At 39.3% G+C, this 21,390-nt stretch overlaps 1 protein-coding gene and 2 pseudogenes across 1 annotated transcript; 2 read left to right on the top strand and 1 right to left on the bottom strand.

Annotated features, from left to right (window-relative positions):
• Positions 1 to 180: 180 nt before the first annotated feature.
• LOC134387573 (putative gustatory receptor clone PTE01) lies at positions 181 to 934 on the bottom strand (annotated as a pseudogene).
• Positions 935 to 961: 27 nt separating this feature from the next.
• Positions 962 to 9,504, top strand: LOC134387574 (putative gustatory receptor clone PTE01; annotated as a pseudogene).
• A 7,987-nt stretch (positions 9,505 to 17,491) lies between these two features.
• On the top strand, positions 17,492 to 18,442 carry LOC134388399 (olfactory receptor 7E178-like). Its single transcript, XM_063111405.1, has one exon. The coding sequence runs from the start codon at positions 17,516 to 17,518 to the stop codon at positions 18,440 to 18,442; it is 927 nt and encodes a 308-aa protein (XP_062967475.1). The 5' UTR covers positions 17,492 to 17,515.
• The last annotated feature ends 2,948 nt before the right edge of the window (positions 18,443 to 21,390 follow it).

Consider the following 21,390-nt stretch of genomic DNA (forward strand, 5'->3'; position numbering starts at 1 on the left):
CTAGCCCACAGACTAAAAGTACAAACTGGCCCAAGTACTGAGATTAGGCTGTTCTGCTGAGGGACCTCCAAAAAGCCTTCTTGATGTCCCTGATCCTCAGGTTGTAAATAAAGGGCCTGAGCATGAGGTGACCAACACAGTGTATGTCTCTGAGGCCACCACACCCTTCTTGGGGAAATGTCAGACAGTCAAATTGCAGTACCTCCCAAGGCCTGATGCATAAAATAAGAAAAAAACTGACAGGTGCGACCCACAGGTGGAGGAGGCTTTATGCTTCCCACCTGTTGATGGAACTCTCAAAATTGTGGCATCAATTTGAGGATGAGAAAATGATCCCTGAGAGTAGAACACCACCAAAGATGGCAACAACAAAATGCATTAATATGTTGTTAGTAGAGGTGTCATCACAGGTCAGCTTGAGAAGGTGAGGAGGTCTCAGAAGAAATAAGAAAATTTCACATGTGTACAGAAAGTACAGTGTGGCCTGATTAAGCAGTATAGCTTGGAGTCCAAAAGACTAATGAGAAAAGATACCAAGAGCCACAGAAGCAAGGGTTCATAATGACCAATGCTGCAGGAAGTGACAAATGACCACAAACTGGTTATAGGCCATCACAGTCAGAAGCAGACAATCCATGCATCCGTAGAGGATCAAAAAAGACAACTGAGTCAGGAAGCTCACATAGGAGATGACTCTACTGTGAGTTTGGGTGTCCACAATCATCTTGGGGACAAGGGTGGAAATGAAACAGATGTCAACTAAGGACAGGTTAGAGAGGAAGAGAACCTGGGGGTGTGGAGGTGGGAGTCAGCTGATGGCCAGGATGATGAGCAGGTACCTGTGCACCATCACCAGATACATCAACAGGAACAGCCCGAAGAGAAGGGGCTGTATTTCTGGATCCTCAGAGAGCCCCAGGAGGAAGAATTCCATAACTCCTGTTAGATGCTGTAGTTCCACATGGCAGAGACACCTTCTGGAAAGTAAACAAGGGTTTGTATATGGAGGAAAATGAAGGAGAACACATTTTTTTTTTAAGTTTTTTTTTTTTAATTTTATTTTGTCGATATACATTGTGGTTGATTATTGTTGCCCCTTACCAAAACCTCCCTCCCTCCTCCCTCTCCACCCTACCACCCAACAATGTCCTTTCTGTTTGCTTGTCGTATCAACTTCAAGTAATTGTGGTTGTTATATCTTCTTCCCGCCCCCCCCCCGGTTTTGTGTGTGTGTGTGTGTGTGTGTGTGTGTGAATTTATATATTAATTTTTAGCTCCCACCAATAAATGAGAACATGTGGTATTTTTCTTTCTGTGCCTGACTTGTTTCACTTAATATAATTCTCTCGAGGTCCATCCTTGTTGTTGCAAATGGCAGTATTTCATTCATTTTTATAGCTGAGTAGTATTCCATTGTGTAGATGTACCACATTTTCCGTATCCACTCATCTGATGATGGACATTTGGGCTGGTTCCAACTCTTGGCTATTGTAAAGAGTGCTGCGATGAACATTGGGGAACAGGTATACCTTCGACTTGATGATTTCCATTCCTCTGGGTATATTCCCAACAGTGGGATAGCTGGGTCGTATGGTAGATCTATCTGCAATTGTTTGAGGAACCTCCATACCATTTTCCATAGAGGCTGCACCATTTTGCCGTCACACCAACAATGTATGAGAGTTCCTTTTCCTCCACAACCTCGCCACCATTTATCGTTCATAGTCTTTTGGATTTTAGCCATCCTAACTGGGGTTAGATGGTATCTCAGTGTGGTTTTGATTTGCATTTCCCGGATGCTGAGTGATGTTGAGCATTTTTTCATATGTCTATTGGCCATTTGTATATCTACCTTAGAGAAATGCCTGCTTAGCTCTTTTGCCCATTTTTTAATTGGGTTGCTTGTTTTTTTCTTGTAAAGTTGTTTGAGTTCCTTACATATTCTGGATATTAATCCTTTGTCAGATGTATATTTTGCAAATATTTTCTCCCACTCTGTTGGTTGTCTTTTAACTCTGTTAATTGTTTCTTTGCTGTGCGGAAACTTTTTAGTTTGATATAATCCCATTTGTTCATTTTTCCTTTGGTTGCCCATGCTTTTGGGGTCATATTCATGAAGTCTGTGTCCAGTCCTATTTCCTGAAGTGTTTCTCCTATATTTTCTTTAAGAAGTTTTATTGTTTCAGGGTGTATATTTAAATCTTTAATCCATTTTGAGTTGATTTTAGTATATGGTGCGAGGTATGGGTCTAGTTTCATTCTCCGGCATACAGATATCCAGTTATCCCAGCACCATTTGCTGAAGAGGCAGTCCCCTCCCCAGTGAATAGCCTTGGTGCCTTTGTAAAAGATCAGATGGCAGTAAGTGTGTGGGTTGATTTCTGGATTCTCTATTCTATTCCATTGGTCAGTGTGTCTGTTTTTATGCCAGTACCATACTGTTTTGGTTATTATAGCTTTGTAGTATACCTTAAAGTCGGGTAGTGTTATGCCTCCAGCTTTATTTTTTTTGCTCATCATTGCTTTGGCTATGCATGGTCTTTTATTTTTCCATATAAATGTCTGGATAGTTCTTTCCATTTCTGAGAAAAATGTCTTTGGAATTTTGATGGGGATTGCATTGAATTTGTATATCACTTTGGGTAGTATGGACATTTTCACTATGTTGATTCTTCCAATCCAAGAGCATGGGATATCTTTCCATCTTCTTGTATCCTCTCTAATTTCTCTCAGCAGTGGTTTGTAGTTCTCATTATAGAGATTTTTCACATCCTTGGTTAACTCAATTCCTAAGTATTTTATTTTTTTGGTGGCTATTGTAAATGGGCAGGCTTTCTTGATTTCTCGTTCTGCATGTTCACTATTGGAGAAAAGAAATGCTACTGATTTTTGTGTGTTGATTTTGTATCCTGCTACTGTGCTGAAATCATTGATCAATTCCAAGAGTTTTTTTGTAGAGGTTTTAGGCTGTTCGATATATAGGATCATGTCATCTGCAAGCAGGGACAGTTTGACTTCATCTTTTCCAATCTGGATGCCCTTTATTTCCTTCTCTTCTCTGATTGCTCTGGCTAGTACTTCCAACACTATGTTGAATAGGAGTGGTGAGAGTGTGCATCCTTGTCTAGTTCCTGTTCTTAAAGGAAAAGCTTTCAGCTTTTCCCCATTCAGGATGATATTGGCAGTGGGTTTGGCATATATGGCTTTAATTATGTTGAGATACTTTCCCTCTATACCTAACTTATAGAGGGTCTTTGTCATGAATGAGTGCTGAATTTTATCAAATGCTTTTTCAGCATCAGTAGAGATGATCATATGGTCCTTGTGTTTGACTTTATTAATATGGTGTATCACATTTATTGATTTGCGTATGTTGAACCAACCTTGCATCCCTGGGATGAATCCCACTTGATCATGGTGAGTAATTTTACATATGTGTTGCTGTATTCTGTTTGCTAGTATTTTAGTGAGGATTTTTGCATCTATATTCATCAAGGATATCGGCCTGTAGTTTTCTTTTTTGGTTATATCTTTACCTGGTTTTGGTATCAGGATGATGTTTGCTTCATAGAATGAGTTTGGGAGATTTGCGTCTGTTTCAATCTTTTGGAATAGTTTGTAAAGAATCAGTGTCAATTCCCCTTTGAATGTTTGGTAAAATTCTGCTGTAAATCCATCTGGTCCTGGGCTTTTCTTTGTTGGGAGCCTTCTGATAACAGCTTCAATCTCCTTTACTATTGCTTTGTTCAGGTTTTCTACGTCTTCATGGTTCAGTTTTGGGAGCTTGTGTGTTTACAGAAATTTATCCATTTACTCCAGATTTTCAAATTTGTTGGCATATAGTTGTTTATAGTAGTCTCGAATAATTCCTTGTGTTTCAGATGAATCAGTTGTAATATCGCCTTTTTCATTTCTAATTTTTGTTATTTGAATCTTCTCTCTTCTTTTTTTTTTTGTTAGCCGTGCTAATAGTTTGTCAATTTTATTTATCTTTTCAAAAAACCAACTTTTTGATTCATTGATCTTTTTGTATTGTTTTTTGGGTTTCAATTTCATTCAGTTCGGCTCTGATCTTAATGATTTCTTTCCATCTGCTAAATTTAGGTTTGGATTGTTCTTGTTTTTCTAATTCTTTAAGGTGAAGTGTTAGGTTTTTCACTTGCCATCTTTCCATTCTTCTGAGGTGAGTATTTAGTGCAATAAATTTCCCCCTTAATACTGCTTTTGCAGTATCCCACAGGTTTTGGTATGATGTATCATTGTTTTCATTAGTTTCAATAAATTTTTTGATTTCCTGCTTGATTTCTTCTTGGACCCATATGTCATTAAGTAGAATGCTGTTTAATTTCCATGTGTTTGTATAGATTCCAGAGTTTCGTTTGTTATTAATTTCTAGTTTTAATCCATTGTGGTCTGAGAAAATACATGGGATAATTCCATTTTTTTTTAATTTATTGAGACTTGATTTGTGACCTAATATGTGATCTATATTGAAGAATGATCCATGTGCTGAGGAGAAGAATGAATATTCTGAGGTTGTTGGATGGAATGTTCTGTAGGTATCTGCCAATTCCAATTATTCTAGAGTAAGGTTTAGATCTTGTGTTTCTCTACTGATTCTTTGCCTAGATGATCTGTCTAATATTGACAGTGGGGTGTTCAGGTCCCCTGCTATTATGGTATTAGTGTCTATTTCCTTCTTTAGGTCTAATAGAGTTTGTTTTATAAATCTGGCTGCTCCAACATTGGGTGTGTACATATTTATGATTGTTATGTCTTCTTGATGGATCAGTCCTTTTATCATTAAGTCCTTTTATCATTAAGACAATGTCCCTCATTGTCTCTTTTTATGGTTTTTAGTTTAAAGTCTATTTTGTCAGATATAAGAATAGCTACTCCAGCTCGTTTTTCTTTTCTGTTTGCATGGTAAATCTTTTTCCATCCTTTCACTCTTAGTCTATGTGAATCTTTATGGGTGAGGTGGGTCTCTTGAAGGCAGCATATAGTTGGGTCCTCCTATTTGATCCAGTCAGCCAGTCTGTGTCTTTTAATTGGGGAATTTAAGCCTTTTACATTAAGAGTTGTTATTGAAAGGTGTTGATTTATTCCTAGCATTTTATTGGTTGTTTGGTGGTCTTAGGTGTCTTTTGTTCCTTGCTTTCTGATTTACTGTTTGGTTTCTGTGTTTGTTGGTTCCTTAGGTTATAGATGGTGTTTTTGTTTGTTCGTTTTCTCTTCATGAATGCCATTTTTATTATACTAGTGGGTTTTGATTTTTCTTGGGTTTTTATGGCAGTGGTAGTTATTTTTCAGGAACCAAACCCAGTACTCCCTTGAGGATTTCTTGTAAGGGTGGTCGTGTGGTAGTGAACTCCCGCAGTTTTTGTTTGTCTGAGAAATATACTATTTGCCCTTCATTTCAGAAGGATAGCCTTGCAGGGTAGAGTATTCTTGGCTGGCAATCTTTGTCTTTTAGTAATTTGAATATATCATCCCATTCCTTTCTAGCTTTTAGGGTTTGTGATGAAAAGTCTGGTGTTAGCCTGATTGGGGCTCCCTTATAGGTGATTTGACGCTTCTCTCTTGCAGCTTTTAAGATTCTCTCTTTGTCTCTGAGTTTTGCCAATTTGACTATAACATGTCTTGGAGAAGGCCTTTTTGGGTTGAATACGTTTGGAGATCGTTGATCTTCCTGGATCTGAAGATCTGTGATTTTTCCTATACCTGGGAAGTTTTCTGCCACTATTTTGTTGAATATGTTTTCAATGGAATCTCCATTTTCTTCCCCTTCTGGAATACCCATGACTCGGATATTTGAGCGCTTAAGGTTGTCTGATATCTCTTTCAGGTTTTCTTCAATGTCTTTGATTCTTTTTTCTTTCTTTTTGTCTGCTTGTGTTATTTCAAACAGCCCATCTTCAAGTTCAGAGGTTCTGTCTTCAACTTCGACAAGCTTGCTGCTTAAACTCTCCGTTGTGTTTTTTATTTCACTGAATAACTTCTTCAGTTCGGCAAGTTCTGCTACTTTTTTTTTCAGGACATTGATTTCCTTGTACATTTCCTCTTTCAGGTCCTGTATACTTTTCCTCGTTTTATCATGATGTCTAGCTGAGTTTTCTTGTATCTCATTCAGTTTCCTTAGAATTATCACTCAAAATTCCTTGTCAGTCATTTCAAGGGCTTCTTGTTCTATAGGACCTAGAGTTTGAGATTTATTAACTTTTGGTGGTGTACTTTCTTGATTTTTTGTATTTCTGGTATCTTTTTTTTTGATGTTCATTCATTGTGGCAGGGGGTTTCACAGTCCACCGGTTTGAGACTATTGACTAACTAAGATGTTGCTGTGGTTGCCAAATTGGTATGGCTACCTCCGTGAATGCTCAGTTGGCCTCTAGTGCCTTGTGTGTGTGTGGTTGCCTCAGGTCTTGGGCCTCTCCGGGGAGCCACCTCTCTGGTCAGCATGGACTCTGCTGGGCTGCTGGATCATGGGGCGGTACCGCAGGGTTTGTGGTCTCTGCTGAGCTTCCACTTCCTGTGCAGGACTTCTCCCTGTTCTGTGCTCTCTGGCCCGGGCTGTTGGATCATACAGTTGCGACCCCACAGGATATGTGGTTTCTGACGAGTCTCCGCCTCCCTAACCAGACGACTCCCCGCTCTGTGCGCACTGGGCTGGGCTGGGACGTGTCTTCTGCAACCCTTGTCTATCAGCTGGGCCTTCAAGACCCTGCTCGGCACCGCATTGCCCAGGAAGTCTACCAGGTTTCTGCTAGGCACCGACGACCGGTCGCTCTGGGTGCCTTTGTAGCACTGTGTAGATCTTTCTCGGGACTTATCACCTTCCTCCTGGTATTGCGGTTATTTGTGTACTTGTCTTATCTCCCACACCAGAGTGTGAGCTCCTCGGGGGAGGAGCCCACAGCACATGGTTCACCTTTGTATCCCCTCAGCCCGGACGAGTCCAGTGCCCGCCTGCAGTCAGCTCTCCGGCAGGTTCAAGCGAACTTGGGAACTCTCCAACCACACTATTCCTAACCAGAAATCAGTTAGGCGTTTTTCCAAACTGGTGGCCGCAGAGATGGTATCTGCCTCCCAGTAACAGGAAGTTTACCGGGGCCGGAGCCCAGGGTATGGTGGAGTGACAGTCGGCCCAGCCCGTACTTCCTTGCCCTCCCGACGCTGGCCAGGGATGCCCCACGCCACCAGCCCCGCCAGAGTACCTCGGAGGGAGTGGGAGGGGAGGCCGGCCTACAGGCCCCGGGAAGCCACTCGCCAGGGCAAGCAAGTGGGAAGATTCAGTGAGGAGCCGAGCCGGGCGAGGAGGACAGGCTTGAAAACCTCAAGACATCCACTTTCCTTGCACTCTCATGCCACTTCAGACCAGCTTAGGAGCCATGCTATGCTGCCCCAGACAAGAAGTTCCTCATACTAGGAATAAAACTTTTATACTCTCCTGAGTGTGTGGCATTATCAGCCTCAGCATCCAAAGCAAATTCTGGGTGGGAGTCCATCCTGTCTCTGCAGAGTGTCCACAACCCTTGATGTAGGAAGTGGGGCACTCAGACAACAACCCCCACCACCGGGGTATTTCTTCTCCTGCTTTGGCTGCTAACTGGTGCTGCTGCCTGGTGGCTGCCCTGCACTTTGAGCTGCTGGCTCTGGCCAGCTTGTGCTTTGGGCTGTGCCAAGTAGTGGTAGAAACTTTTAAATGAGGTCAGTTAGATCTATAAGAGAGAGCCAGAAGGACCCAATAAATACAGCCCAGCACAGCACAGCTCCTAAGCTGGTCTCAAGTGGCATGAAAGTGGCTGGCTTGAGGTTTTCATTGTGGTTAGGGAGTAGGTTTGGCATGGGAGGTCCTACATGCAGGCACAGACTTGTGTGGTTTGCATCTCCTGCCGGTGCCAGAAAGGGGAACCCTGAGGCTTCTTATCAACTTGCCAAAGCATTGGGCAGAAGGAGAAAAGGGAGGCATGGGGCTTAAAAGCTATCAGTATTCAAACATCCAGAAAAATGGAGTTAGACCCTTTATTACATGGCTCTTATACAGTCTTTGTAAATGGTTCACCACGAGGGAATTTAATGCATTGCATTTGGATAAAATAAAGGACACTTGACTGCTTATTAATATCTTTCAATGGAACAATTTTTTTTCTTTAAGGGAGAAGACTATTTCTTATTTCTTATGTTTCCTTCAAAGGAGGGAACTAATAGTTTAGTGTGTTTAAGAAGTTCTTAAATCTCTAAGTATCTATCCTCACTCCTGTAAATTCTTCGTCCAAATGTTTCCAAATGGGAGGTCTACAGAAACAGGTCAATGGAGCAAACTAAGAAGGAGAGGGTTCTAAGAAAAATGTGTTTCCACAACTGAAAAGCAGTGCTACAGGTCCTCAAATGTGAGTGCTTTACTTATGAACTGCTTGAATACACAATACAGACACACTGATGGGTGCCTGAATGTTTCCTATGTACCAACCCTTGTTTATTTTCCAGAAGGTGTCTCTACCATTTGGAATCACAGAATATAACAGGAGCTACGGAATTCCTACCCCTGGGACTTTCTGAGGATCCAGAACTTCAGCCCCTCCTCTTTGGGCTGTTCCTGTCCACGTACCTGGTCACGGTGCTCAGGAACCTGCTCATCGTTCCGGCCGTCAGTTCTGACTCCACCTCACGCCCCCAGTTACTCTTCCTCTCTAACCTGTCCTTGGCTGACATCTGTTTCATTTCCACCGTGGTGCCCAAGATGATCGTGGACATCCAAACTCACAGCAGAGTCATCTCCTAGGTGTGCTGCTGACCCAGATGTCTTTTAAAAACCTTGTTGCATGCTTGGACAGTGCACACCTGACTGTGATGGGCTGCGATTGGTTTGTAGCTACCTGTTATCACCTGCACTATGTGGTCATAGAGACACACTGCTTCTGTGGCTTGTTGGTCTTGTTGTCTTTCTTCATCAGTTTTCTGGACTCCAAGCCTCACTGCTTAATCACGTGACAACATACTTTCTGTACAAATGTGGAAATTTCTCATTTCTTCTGAGACCCTCCTCAGCTCCTCAAGCTGGTCTGTGACAATACCTCTCCCAACAACATATTAATGTATTTTATTGGTGCCGTCTTTGGTGGGGTTCCACTCTCAGGGATCATTTTCTCTTACACTCAAACTGTTTCCACAATTCTGAGAGTCCTGTCAACAGGTGGGATGTATAAAGCCTTCTCCACCACTGGGTCTCACTGTCAGGTGTTTTCTCATTTTATGGAGCATGCCTTGGGGCTGTACCTCGATTCAAGTGTCTGATATTTCCCCAAGAAAGGTGTGGTGGCCTCAGTGGTATGCACTGTGGTGACCACCTCATGCAGAAGCTCTTTATCTACAGCCCGAGGACCAGGGACATCAAGAGGGTTTTTTGTAGGTCCCTCAGTAGAACAGCCTGATCTCAATACCTGGGCTGTTTTTGTTGTTGTTTTTGTTGTTGGTGGTGGTGTTGTTTTGTCTGTGGATTAGATAAGATTGAAAACCAAACATCTAGATTTAGAAAGTATCCCCCTTTGGTCACATAATATTTGTAGCTCTCATGGCTTTTATCCCTTTTGGTTTTTCATATCTGAATGTTGCTTCATTTGGAACATCTTTAAAGGGATGGAAGGAATATTGTGGGATTCTACATGTGTCAAAACCGCTGCACAATTGAATCCTATAACAGATGTGGAATCTTCTGTATTTGTCAGCTATAACACAGGCATCCTGGAGAAATGCACAATTATCTCTTTTTTAATATACACACAATTCTCAAACCTTTCCACAGTTGTCCATTGTCCACAAAATTTTAATATCAATCACATCTATTAATGCAGGTTATGGGACAGAATGCATGTCACTGGCAGTCAATCTTGGCTTCATATTGGACTGGAGTTTGACATGAGCAGGAAGAATTTGCAAAGCACCTCAGGTGAGTCTACTGTGCAACCAAAGTAGAGAAGTATTGATCCTTGCCAGATCTTTCATTCAAAGATGACTGGTATGTTTTGGGTTCTTTGCTGCCCGTGAGCAGATGCTGAAGACGTTAAAGTGATCAGAGGTCATAAAGGAGAAAATATGAGATTGCCCTCACAACAGGCAGTGTGGTTTTTCTCATGAGTGAACATGCTAGTGTACATCCTCATGAGTGAGCTTAGAACAAGATCCTCTTCCAATCACGCCTTGAGATGATTGCAGCCCTGGTCTACGTTTTTAAGGCAGACATTTGTGAGACCCCCTGAAGTATTTAAGCAAACCATTACGTTTCCAGATAAGTTGCCCAAATAAATCATGGTCTAATGTTACCAACATACATCCATTCGACAGAATTAGAACGTCATTCAAAATAACAAAAAAATACACCTCCAACACATAAAATCCAAAACCCCCAAACACGACTATAGAAAGAAAAACTGAAGTTCTCCTTAGAGACCTAAATCTTAACGGAGAAAATAGATGTTGTATCAGAGTCTTTATTTATAAAACTTAATTCTCCATAAATTACATGAATAACTCTGTGGATTGGCAGATATAAAAGACACACATTGCTGTGTTTAATTACAAAAATGTATCTGAATTTTATAAGATTCCTGAAACATGGAATTCAGAAATAAGAAATACAAAGAAAAAGTGCTTTTCACAGAAATAGAGAGTAGAATAATGGTTACCAGATGGGGTAAGGGGTGGGAGGGGGACGAGAAGTGGGGACTAATGGGCATGAAACTGTGCTGTGTACCCTAAGTGGAGCATCGTGCAGTGTGCACATGTACTGAAACAACACATTGTACCCCAAGTATATGTACAAGACAATTTTAAAAAACAAAAACAAAAAGAGGTGAGTAGTACAGGCAAGCCTCTTCCTGACACGAGGAAAAGCCCAGACTATTCCTTGTATATTCACTGTTCTTTTTTCCTTCTGTATTAACATGTATATTTTTTTAATTATTTTCTCATTCTGTGCTACAGGTATGTCCTGCTTTGCCGACTTGTATGAATAGCAATTTGGAAGCAGGATTTGCATTGAGCCTTTCATAGCCCCTGATAGAGTAATAGGTATATTAAAGCTATTTAATTGGTAATTCTAGAATTAAATAAATTAAGAATTCAGTTACCAATTTACCACTATTTCATATTTAAAGGTTAAACATTAAGGGTTGGATATTTTGCAAGGGATCAAGAAGGTATATGAGCAGGAAGATAAAAATTCTGCATAAAACAAAGACCCCAAATGATTATAAACTATATCCATTCCCATCTTCATTCAAAATTTTATGTTCAGAAGTTAGTTTTAATGAATGCAACATATACTGCTTTTAGTATCAATGGAAACATAATTAGAGAACATCAATTGCACGAAGGACCTAGACTGACGTAACTTTTAAAAAATGAAAATTCCTCGGCATGTTTATGATTCACAATAAATAAAAATCTGTCTCTCAATATTATCCTTCACATTTTTTAAATGATGCATTATCGATCGTACATATTTTTGGAGTACTGCGTTGACTGCCATCACCTGTGTACAACCTGTGATGATCGAATCAATATTATTAACATATTTATTATGACAAATCATAACTATTCTTTGTTCCCCTTACCCAGCATTTCCCAGCCCACCCTCCCCTTCCCCTCCTACTTCTAGTTAATATTAACAAGTCTTTGGAGATTGGAATCAGGTGGACCAATCTGATTAATTATGAGCTCTGTGTATTGAGCTCCCAAACTCATACAATTATACATATCTACTCATGCATTCCAAACCTTCAGTTTTCCAGTTCTAGTGCAGCAGGCTCCATACCTCTGTCTCCTCCTCAGGTTCATTGTCTGCATCAGGAGCCTCATGTCTGACTCTGTCTTCCTGCCAGTCCTGAGGACAGAGCCTGAGCCATCATCACACAACAAGCAGGAAAGGGGAAGTGGATCCACACTCTGTGGTTGTGCCCTGGCAGAGACACGGTGCAGCCCTGTAAGTGCTGGGAGAGACACTGAGTGCAAAAGGGACTGGAGGAATTTGCTTGCTCGTCGCCAGGAGCAGCGGGACAATTTGGGATGGCCAGATGGGAGGGCTCCAACATGTGAAGTTTCTACTCAGATGCCTGTGATGTTAATTTTTTTGGTTCTGCCAGGTGTACAAGAGCTCTCATTCATAATTTTGCTTTCTTCCCACACTGATTCTAGCTTCTGTAGCCATTTGTCCTGCCAGAGCAGGAAATTGGTTTCTCTAAACCATCCTCTAAGCACTCAAAAAGATCGTGAAGGTGATAATGGTGACCATAATGAAATAATGAAAGTAACCACAATATTATGAACCTATACTTAGGGCTTCCAAGAGACAGTCTCTGAGCTAAGATTTTCTTTTTTAAACATTTAAAAAATAAATTTTAATTTTATTAAGGTGACACAAACCCATACTTCACCTAAAATTAAGTACCACTAATAATCTTATGATGACACACAGTAGTCTTTAGCCCTGTACTCCTTACTCCACCCCTTCACTCTGGCTGTCCAGAGGCAATTTCTTTCTATTTGTTTAACTATCCTTTCTGGACTTTATTTCTGTATTTCTGAAAGACTTCTTATATTGATATTTCTGAATTTACCAATGTTAGACCTTCTTAGTACCTTCCTATAATGACAAATTAAACTTAGTTTTTTATGTTGCTTATTATCTCTCATCTGCATAACTATCATGACCCCTCCCAAAAGAAAATGACACATGTTATTTTACTGTTGAGGATAAGAGCACAGCATTTTAATGTAATTTGTGCAAGATCCTGGGGTAGAAAGGGGGTGAAGTCAGGTCTGAATTTAGACAGTGAAATTGCATTCACTGTGCACCTAGACAGTCTTTTTCCTGCCAACCCAACCTGGCATTTCTCACCCTCTCAACCCAGGCAGAGATCCCTGGTCAATGTGCTAATCTCTTTGGGTTTCTGGCAGACCACAGAAGAGAGCAGGGGTGACTGCATTGCATCAGCTATGGGAAGAATGGCTGCAGTCACAAGTGGGAATCATGGTAAGAGTTGGTACATGATAATTCAGGACCGATCTCTCTCTTGCCTCTGCTCCTATAGTTTGCCTCATCTGTTCACTCCCTCCTTCATCCGTGTAATTTATCCCCTCTTCATCCCCAGAGGAGGCATTAAGTAAGAGTCTTGGGTTCCATTCTTAGTTAGAACACAGAAAACTATTAAAAGATGTACCCTAGGAAGCTTGGAATAGACCTCTGGACCTCTGCTTAAACTCTCTGGAGTACAGGAAAACAGGGTAGAGAAGTTCAGTGCGTGGCACAGAGACCCATCATTTAATTTTTTTTCTTTTTAATTAACAAATAATAATTGTCTATATTTATGGGATACAGTGTGATATAATCCCTATCCCCTTACCACTCTCTAGCAACCACTATCCTACAATCTACTTCTGTTTACTCTATTTATTATCTGGATGACATAGGACAAGGTCTTAGTATCTCTGAACCCCAAGGTCATCGGAGTTGATCTCCAGTTGACAGAATGTATTGAGTAAGAATTAAACATAATTGGAACTAAAATATGTGATGGATTCATATAGGAGGGGAAAACAAATTTTAGGCATTATTATTATTATTTACTAGACTAATCACAGTATCATTCAGCTAAAATATCCAGTCACTCCAAAGGTTGGTTTTTCCCAGATCCTTGAGAGAATATTTTATTTTTGTGGTTATATATGTAGATTCTGAATGTCTGGAGGAAAACAACTGAGTCTCACACATTTCTGATTCACCAGAGCCTATACCTTGCTTGTTGAATAGACCCTTCCTTGCTTCACAAAAACGGAGCACAGGCGACATAGCTTCCATACATTGGGTGCTTTCTTATTTGTCCTGTCATTGCTTCCAGCTCTGTCTCTAGAACTAGACAAAAGACAAAACAGTGCTTGTGTGTATGTATGTCATTGATTTTCTTTGTTTATTTTCCTTATTTTTTGGTGGCTGGCCAGTGTGAAGATCTGAACCTGTGACATTAGCCTTACAAGTCTGCACTCTAACCAACCAAGCTAACCAGCCAGCTTATATCACAGATTTTCTATGGGACCAATCATTTCTCATTTAATATAATCTACAATAATCAATTATAAAATAAATTATAGAGAATTTCACAAAAATTAAGGACAAAATAAAAAGGGGGAAACACAGAATGAAGTAAATCTTATTGCATGGATTGAGACACATTTTAGGATTTTCATTCATTCCGAGAACAAGTTCCCTTGGATGTGATAGGCTTGTACTCTGCCTATAATAGAATGAAAGCTCATTAAACCATTCCTGGGATTTTATTTCCTCTATAAACCTGCTGCTCCGATAGTGATTCTACTTGTAATTTTTTAAATATCAACTGAATATTTATTAGGTGGCAAACCTCTATCAGGTGACACACATATCCTAGAGATAGGTGTTATTCCTCCCGTTTTCAAGTAAAGACTACAAGTCCAGAGAGGTTGAGAGAATTACACACACTCTACATCTATTGAATAAGGTATATGGACTCAGACAAAGGTCTCCCGACTCTCATCCCGACTCTCATCCACAAACATTTTGATTATTTTCTTTTCAAAATATGCTTTAATCTTAGATGAGAAAAGGGAGAAAGTACCTTCCATATCTTCTCATGGGATTTGGAGAGTTTACCTGTGAATTAGGGGGATGAGTCAGGTGGTTTGCAGGGACCTTATCACATGAGTATTGTGGATCATAGGGGTTTTTGTTAATAGTGATGCATTTTCCAGCCGATTCTGAAAATCTCAGATATGCAAATATTATTCCCAATACAAAATGGAAATTTTCATGTTGATTGGTCATGGAAAGACCATGGCTAGACAGAGTTCAGGGATCTTTCTGATTCTATATCTTAATAATAAGAGCATATTTTTATTGTGTCTGATTTTCTACTGGGAAAACAAATGTATGTAATTAATAGTAAAATATAACATGTATTAATTTTTACAATGCAAATCACTATCTCTTATGAACCAAACTTATAGAAATTCTCACTTGTGCGATATGGAGAGAGGCACAAAAATTTTCTGAGCTGTTTTGTGATAAAAAGTTGAAAAATAAATTGAAGTTCATCCCCAGGTCACATTATTCATTATGTCAAACATCTATTTCTACATACATCTATTTCAAACACAGAAAGACTTAAAGCACAATATTGTGGTAAACGAGAACTTCTTAGAAAACAGTATGTGTAGTGTGATAGCATTTAGGTAAATTTTCAAGCAAACTGTTAATAGATAAACAAATCAATTCTAATACTATGGAAACATTGAAAGGAAAGTACATCCTATAAATTACTGATAGTATTTGCTTCTGGACAGCTGAGGTGCAGAGGAATGGGATCATGCAGGGATAGCAAAAAACTCAAGTTTTATTGGTAATAAATATGAGTTCTGAAGGAAGTACTACTAAACACTTTTATTCCAATATGAGAGCCCGTAATAATGGTAGTAATAATAATAATAATAGATACCATTAATGGAGCATTTACTAAGTGTCTGTTGATTGTTCTCTATCCTTGCTGTATGCTAGTATCACCAAAGGACTTACATGTATGATTCTGACTTAATTGGTTCCAGGCCGTGGCCAGAATATCAGTAAATTTTACAACATTGACAGGTAGTTATAATGATCCAACAGCAATGAGAACCATTGCCTAAGACCTTTGAATTTATTACTTAATTTAATTTCTTATAGCAACCTTACAAGATGGGTTGAATTAGCATACCCATTTTAAAGATGAGCATATGAGACCAAGGTCAAGGGTTCAGATCATAAATGAACGTCATCTTCAGGATCACTTATGTCATATGATTTTGTGCACTTAAGAAAAACATTTTCATCACAATGTGAAGTCCACCAAGGACAAATATTTATATACTTGAGTATTGCATGAAAAGACTTTTCTTTTTTTTATTTTTTTGATTATAAATATTTAGAGGTGAAGTATTGACTATCAGTACTTGTGTACAGTATGTGATGATCAAATCAATATGACTTGCATGTTCATCAATACAAATCGTAATTACACTTTGACTCCCTTATCTAGTTACCCCCTAGCTCCCTTCCCTCTCCCCCTTTCCCACCTCTAGTAACTATAACTCTGCTCTCTCCTTCTGGAAGTTCAACATTTTATTGTGGTCTTTCTTTTCTTTCTATGTATGAACAGACTTTTACCAGACAACATTTGAGTGAGCACTTATCTCCATGGAAGATGGATGTCATAAAATTAAATAATGATCAAAACCCGTGAAGATAACTGTGATATGAGCATTTGGTTTAAGTTTAGAATCCAGCTAATGTGGTTTTAGATATTCTATGGAGACATTCCAAATCAAGGGAATTTCTTTTTTAAAACATTTTTCTTTTTTCCTTTATTTTTATAGAAGTTTGAGTTTTACACAGAGTAGAAAGTACACATAGTTGCCCTACTCCCCACCTACATTTACAGTGTCTCCTGTTACTGACATGACACATTAGTGTGGGGCAATGGTTACAATTGTGAATCAGTATTGATACATATTAATTTAATGTTACATGAGGGTTCCCTCTATGCATCGGACAGTTCTATGGGTTTTGCCAAATACATAATGTCATGTATTCACTGTTACAGTATCACACAGAATAGTTTTCCTGCCCCCAAAATCCTCTGTGCAACACCAGTTCATCCCTCCCTTCCTCCGTCCCTTCCTCATCCCCCAAATCAAGGGGATTTCTTAAAGTGAATTTAGATAAGATAAACTACTGCTGACTGCTTCTTAGTGTCCTGTAATTACAGTAATTTTTTTCTTGAAGAGAGAAGTGTGTTTCTTATTTCATATTTTCTCTTCACAAGCAGGCCCCTGATATTTTCTGTGTTCATAGATTTTTTTTTTTTACCTCAAATTGTCCCTCCTCTGCCCTTCTAGGCTCAGGGTGTCCAAAATGTGTGTGTCTAGAAACACGTAAACAGCAGACACTAACAAGAAGATAGTCCTCAGACGTTTATCATTTCTTTGTGGTGAGAACATTCAAAATCCTCCATTCTTGCTATTTTGAAATATACAATATATCACTGATAACTGTAGTCACCCTACTGTGCAGTGGAACACTAGAACTTATCGTTCCTACCTGACTGTGACTTTATACCCATCGACTACCCTGTCCCCAACCTCCTCTCCCCCTCCCCTTCCCAGGCCCTGGTAACCACTACTCTACTTTCTACTTCTATGAGATCGACTTTTTTAGAACCCGCATACGACCCCATAAATATGTAGAATTATTACACGTCAGTTAAAAATAAGTGAACACATTTTTTAAAAGTTTTAAGAAGAGTTCACACCTGAGAGATACTGCTGAAAGTACCGAGGTGTATGGTCCTCAAGTGTGAATACTTTGCTTGTAAATTGCTTAGTTAGGTGCCTCTATAATTCTTTTGTGTGTTCCAGCACTTTCTTCTTTGTCATAAGGTGTCCCAGCAACATGAAACCACAGAATCTAACAACTGTCTCAAAATTCCTCCTCCTGGGACTTTCAGATGATCTTGAACTGCAGCCCATCCTCTTTGGTCTGTTCCTGCACATGTACCTGGTCACAGTGCTCGGGAACCTGCTCATCATCCTGGCCGTCAGCTCTGACTCCCACCTCCACACACCCATGTACTTCTTCCTCTCCAACCTGTCCTTGGCTGACGTGGGTTTCAGCAGCACTACAATCCCCAAGATGCTGATGAACATACAGACACACAGCAAATCCATCTCCTCTGCAGGCTGCCTCACTCAAGTGTCCTTCTTTTATCTTTTTGGTTGTTTGGACAATCTACTCCTGGTTGTGATGGCCTATGACAGGTTGGTGGCCATTTGTTACCCACTGCAATACCCAGTCATCATGAGCCCCCACCTCTGTGGCATGTTGGTCCTGGTGTCTTTTCTCCTCAGTCTTTTTGACTCCCAGATGCACCGCATGATAGTGTCACAAGTTATCTTCTGCTCAGATGTGGAAATTCCTCATTTCTTCTGTGACCCTCCTCAACTCCTCCACTTTGCCTGTTCTGACACCTCCACTAATTACATATTAATGTATTTTATTGCTGCCATCTTTGGTGGTGTTCCAGTCTCAGGGATCCTTTATTCTTATGCTAGAATTATTTCCTCCATCCTGAGAGTCTCATCAGCAGGTGGGAAATATAAAGCCTTCTCCACCTGTGGCTCTCACCTGTCAGTTGTTTGCTTATTTTATGGAACTGGCCTTGGCGTATACCTCAGTTCAGTTGTTCATTCTCCCACGAAGAGTGTGGTGGCCTCAGTGATGTACACCATGGTCACCCCCATGCTGAACCCCTTCATCTATAGCCTGAGGAACAGGGACATCAAACGGGCCCTGTGGAGGATTATTAACAGAAGAGCATAATCTCAATACCAGTGCTATCTATCCATTTTGATTCATAGGACTAGAAAAGGGAGAAAAGTCAACCATGGGCAACAAGGAATCCTGAATGTGCCCTTGTGTATATGCACCCATATGACTCTGATTTCTGTTTGCACAATTGTTTCTGTTACAATAAAGTGCATCTTGCACTTAAGTGACAGTCACTCCCGGATTATACATAGTACATCAGTACATCTGTCTCACTTTCCTCTTCCATTACTCAGGTCTAGTAGTCAGGAGCAGTCTTGTTTTCTACCATTGCTAAACAATCAGACCTCTTTCATTCTTGTTATTTCTTGTCTCTATACTTTTCCTATTATTTTTTTTCTATTTGTTAGAAAGATCTAAAACTCTACCTGTAGGACCAAGACATCTACTAAATTCTTCCTCCTTCATGATGTTGAGTAGATTTTTGAGCAGGTATGGCGACTAATTTTCTCTCCAAAATGAGATATTTTGAGATTTAAGTGGGTGCTATGAATGCTTAGTTTGAATAGTTACCAACCGGGTCTTTCTTAGGAAAACTGGGATCTATAATTACCATGGAAAAGATGGGAGAGGACCTGTCAGAGCAGAGGTTTTTTCACAATTTTTTTGGTAATTATTCAATTTTTCCCCAATCATAATAGATAGGTAATTAAAGTATATATACACACACATGCACACACACTTATATGTGTATAGACATATATTCTTGTATGTATATACAGCTAATATAATGCAACTAATATATTAATATATCCATATTTTAACTAATGCGGTATTTAAGGGGTATCTATAAGTTCTAGCAGTTTTTTCTTTAGAAAAAAGGTTAAATGTAAGTTAACTGAGTATGGACTCTAAAAAGTCATAAAAATAACACCATAGCCAATCCAAAAAAAGGTAGAAAAAAATAATGATGATACACACAAATATTATTTAAATACAAAAATGCATAGTAGCAAGCATTAGTATGTCCAAAATTTTATTTCCTGAGAAGATTCACAAAACTCCTAAATCTTTGGCAAGAATGATGAAGAGAATAAGAAACGATACAAATAATATTACAAAAGAAAACTGGAACAAAGTATAGAGTAGGATAGAAATCAATAAGGGAATGTTATAAACGTATTAATGTTTACAGCATAAGTGAAATGGACCAACTCCTAGAAAATTATAAGCAATTATGACTGAATCAAGAAGACATCATAAGTAATCCTTTAATAGCTGAACATCTATAGTCCTTTCTTATATAAAGTCTGTGCTTAAAAAAAAAAAAAAAGAAAAGCCAAACAGTGGGCCAGAATAGAGTCCAAAGATAGACCTACACAGGCATGTAAACTTGATGGCACAGCTGATACCCTGCACACATCCAGAAATCATGTACTATTTCATATACGTTTCTAGAGAAATTGGTTGCACAAAATGAAGCCCTGCTGAGTAGAGAAAATAGTCTGTTAGACATGGAAGAGCATATGCTTTGGTGTCAGTTCATAAATTTGAGTCATGTCCTCCTAGTGTTTGGATAAGTTGTTAAAGATAGTGTAAGCCATAGCTGGTAACTAAAAATGTTAATGGGTGGAAGCTCAGTTCGGTGTTCGTGTGCTGTGGGGAAAATCAAAGTGTTATGTGATGGAGAGACATGGGTGTGGATATGCTGCTTTAGAAATAGCAGTGAGAGAAATCTTTCATGAAATATTTGAGATGGGACTTGAATGTGAGAAGGAGCCAGTCATATGATGTGTTGAAGAAATATAAGTTCAAATCAAAATCACAGTCATATTTTGAATGCATGAACTCTCCAATGAGGATGCGCTAGGGAGATGTCCTTGAGTGGTGGTGCTGATTATTCATCTGCTGAAACAAGGAATTTGCATTATCATTTTGCCAGGCTCCACTATGGGGGTTAATGAGCCCCTTCCTTGTAAAAACCAAGATTCTGCCCCGCATAATGATTCTGTATGTTTCTTTTGATTGTGGCTATGAGTTCAATATTTTTTTTTCTTTAGGGGAGAGTCCTGTCCACAGTACTAGAGATGTTTAGCTGTTAAAGGATTACTTATGTTAGATATTAAAGGATTACTGATTCTCTACATCTGTTATTCTTCAATTGTACTCCCTCTAAAAAAAATAAAACTATATAGTCCCTTAAATGAATCAATTGATTTTTATCTAATTACTATCCATGGGCTCCCCCATTCTAGATCTGCAGTGATCAATATGCAGATACATGTGGCTATTGAGTACTTGAAATGTGGTTAATGCAACTGAGAAACTAAATGTTAACTTTACAATTCTACTCAATATAAAATCCAAATTGTAAAATTGAAACAGTATAAAAATTGTTGTACTGCCTACATGTTAAAAATAATTGGTATCCATGAGGGATTGGTTCCAGGACCACCAGCGGATATCAAAATCCACAGATGTTCAAGCACCACATTTGGCCCTTTGAGACCAATGGATATAAAATGTGGATCTACTGTATATAGGATGGTTTTGTTCTAGTAACACATATAATCAAAATCAATTCTGCTTGTTTCTCCCTGTGTTTTTAATGCAGCTACCAGAAAACTTAAAATTACATATTTATCTTACTTGCTTTTCTGTTAGACAGTACTACTTTAGACAAAAAGAGATTGGTCAGTGAAGGGGATGAGGTATAAAATCGAAAGTAATGAAAGACTTAGTGTACTTTTTTAATAAAAATGTAAATTTCTTTCTCATTTAAAAAGAAGAAACGCCAAGATCACAACAGGAACTGATAGTCATGAAAATGAAATACACTTAGGAACAGTTTCTGTTCACCAAAGAACAAGGTATATTCGTCAATCCCTTTTGACTTGAGAAGACTTCTCAGGTATAACCACTGCAAGACACTCACTGAAAATTGATGTTAGCAGCTTATAGAATGAGAGAAAGTATTTGCAAGCAACACATGTGATAAGGTG

The sequence above is a fragment of the Cynocephalus volans genome, chromosome 10 (assembly GCF_027409185.1).
Source record: "Cynocephalus volans isolate mCynVol1 chromosome 10, mCynVol1.pri, whole genome shotgun sequence".
In the NCBI taxonomy this organism is placed as follows: domain Eukaryota; kingdom Metazoa; phylum Chordata; class Mammalia; order Dermoptera; family Cynocephalidae; genus Cynocephalus; species Cynocephalus volans.

Excerpts from the sequence above, each read along its gene's own strand:
- LOC134388399 (XM_063111405.1), top strand. The coding sequence starts at position 17,516 with ATGAAACCACAGAATCTAACAACTGTCTCAAAATTCCTCCTCCTGGGA.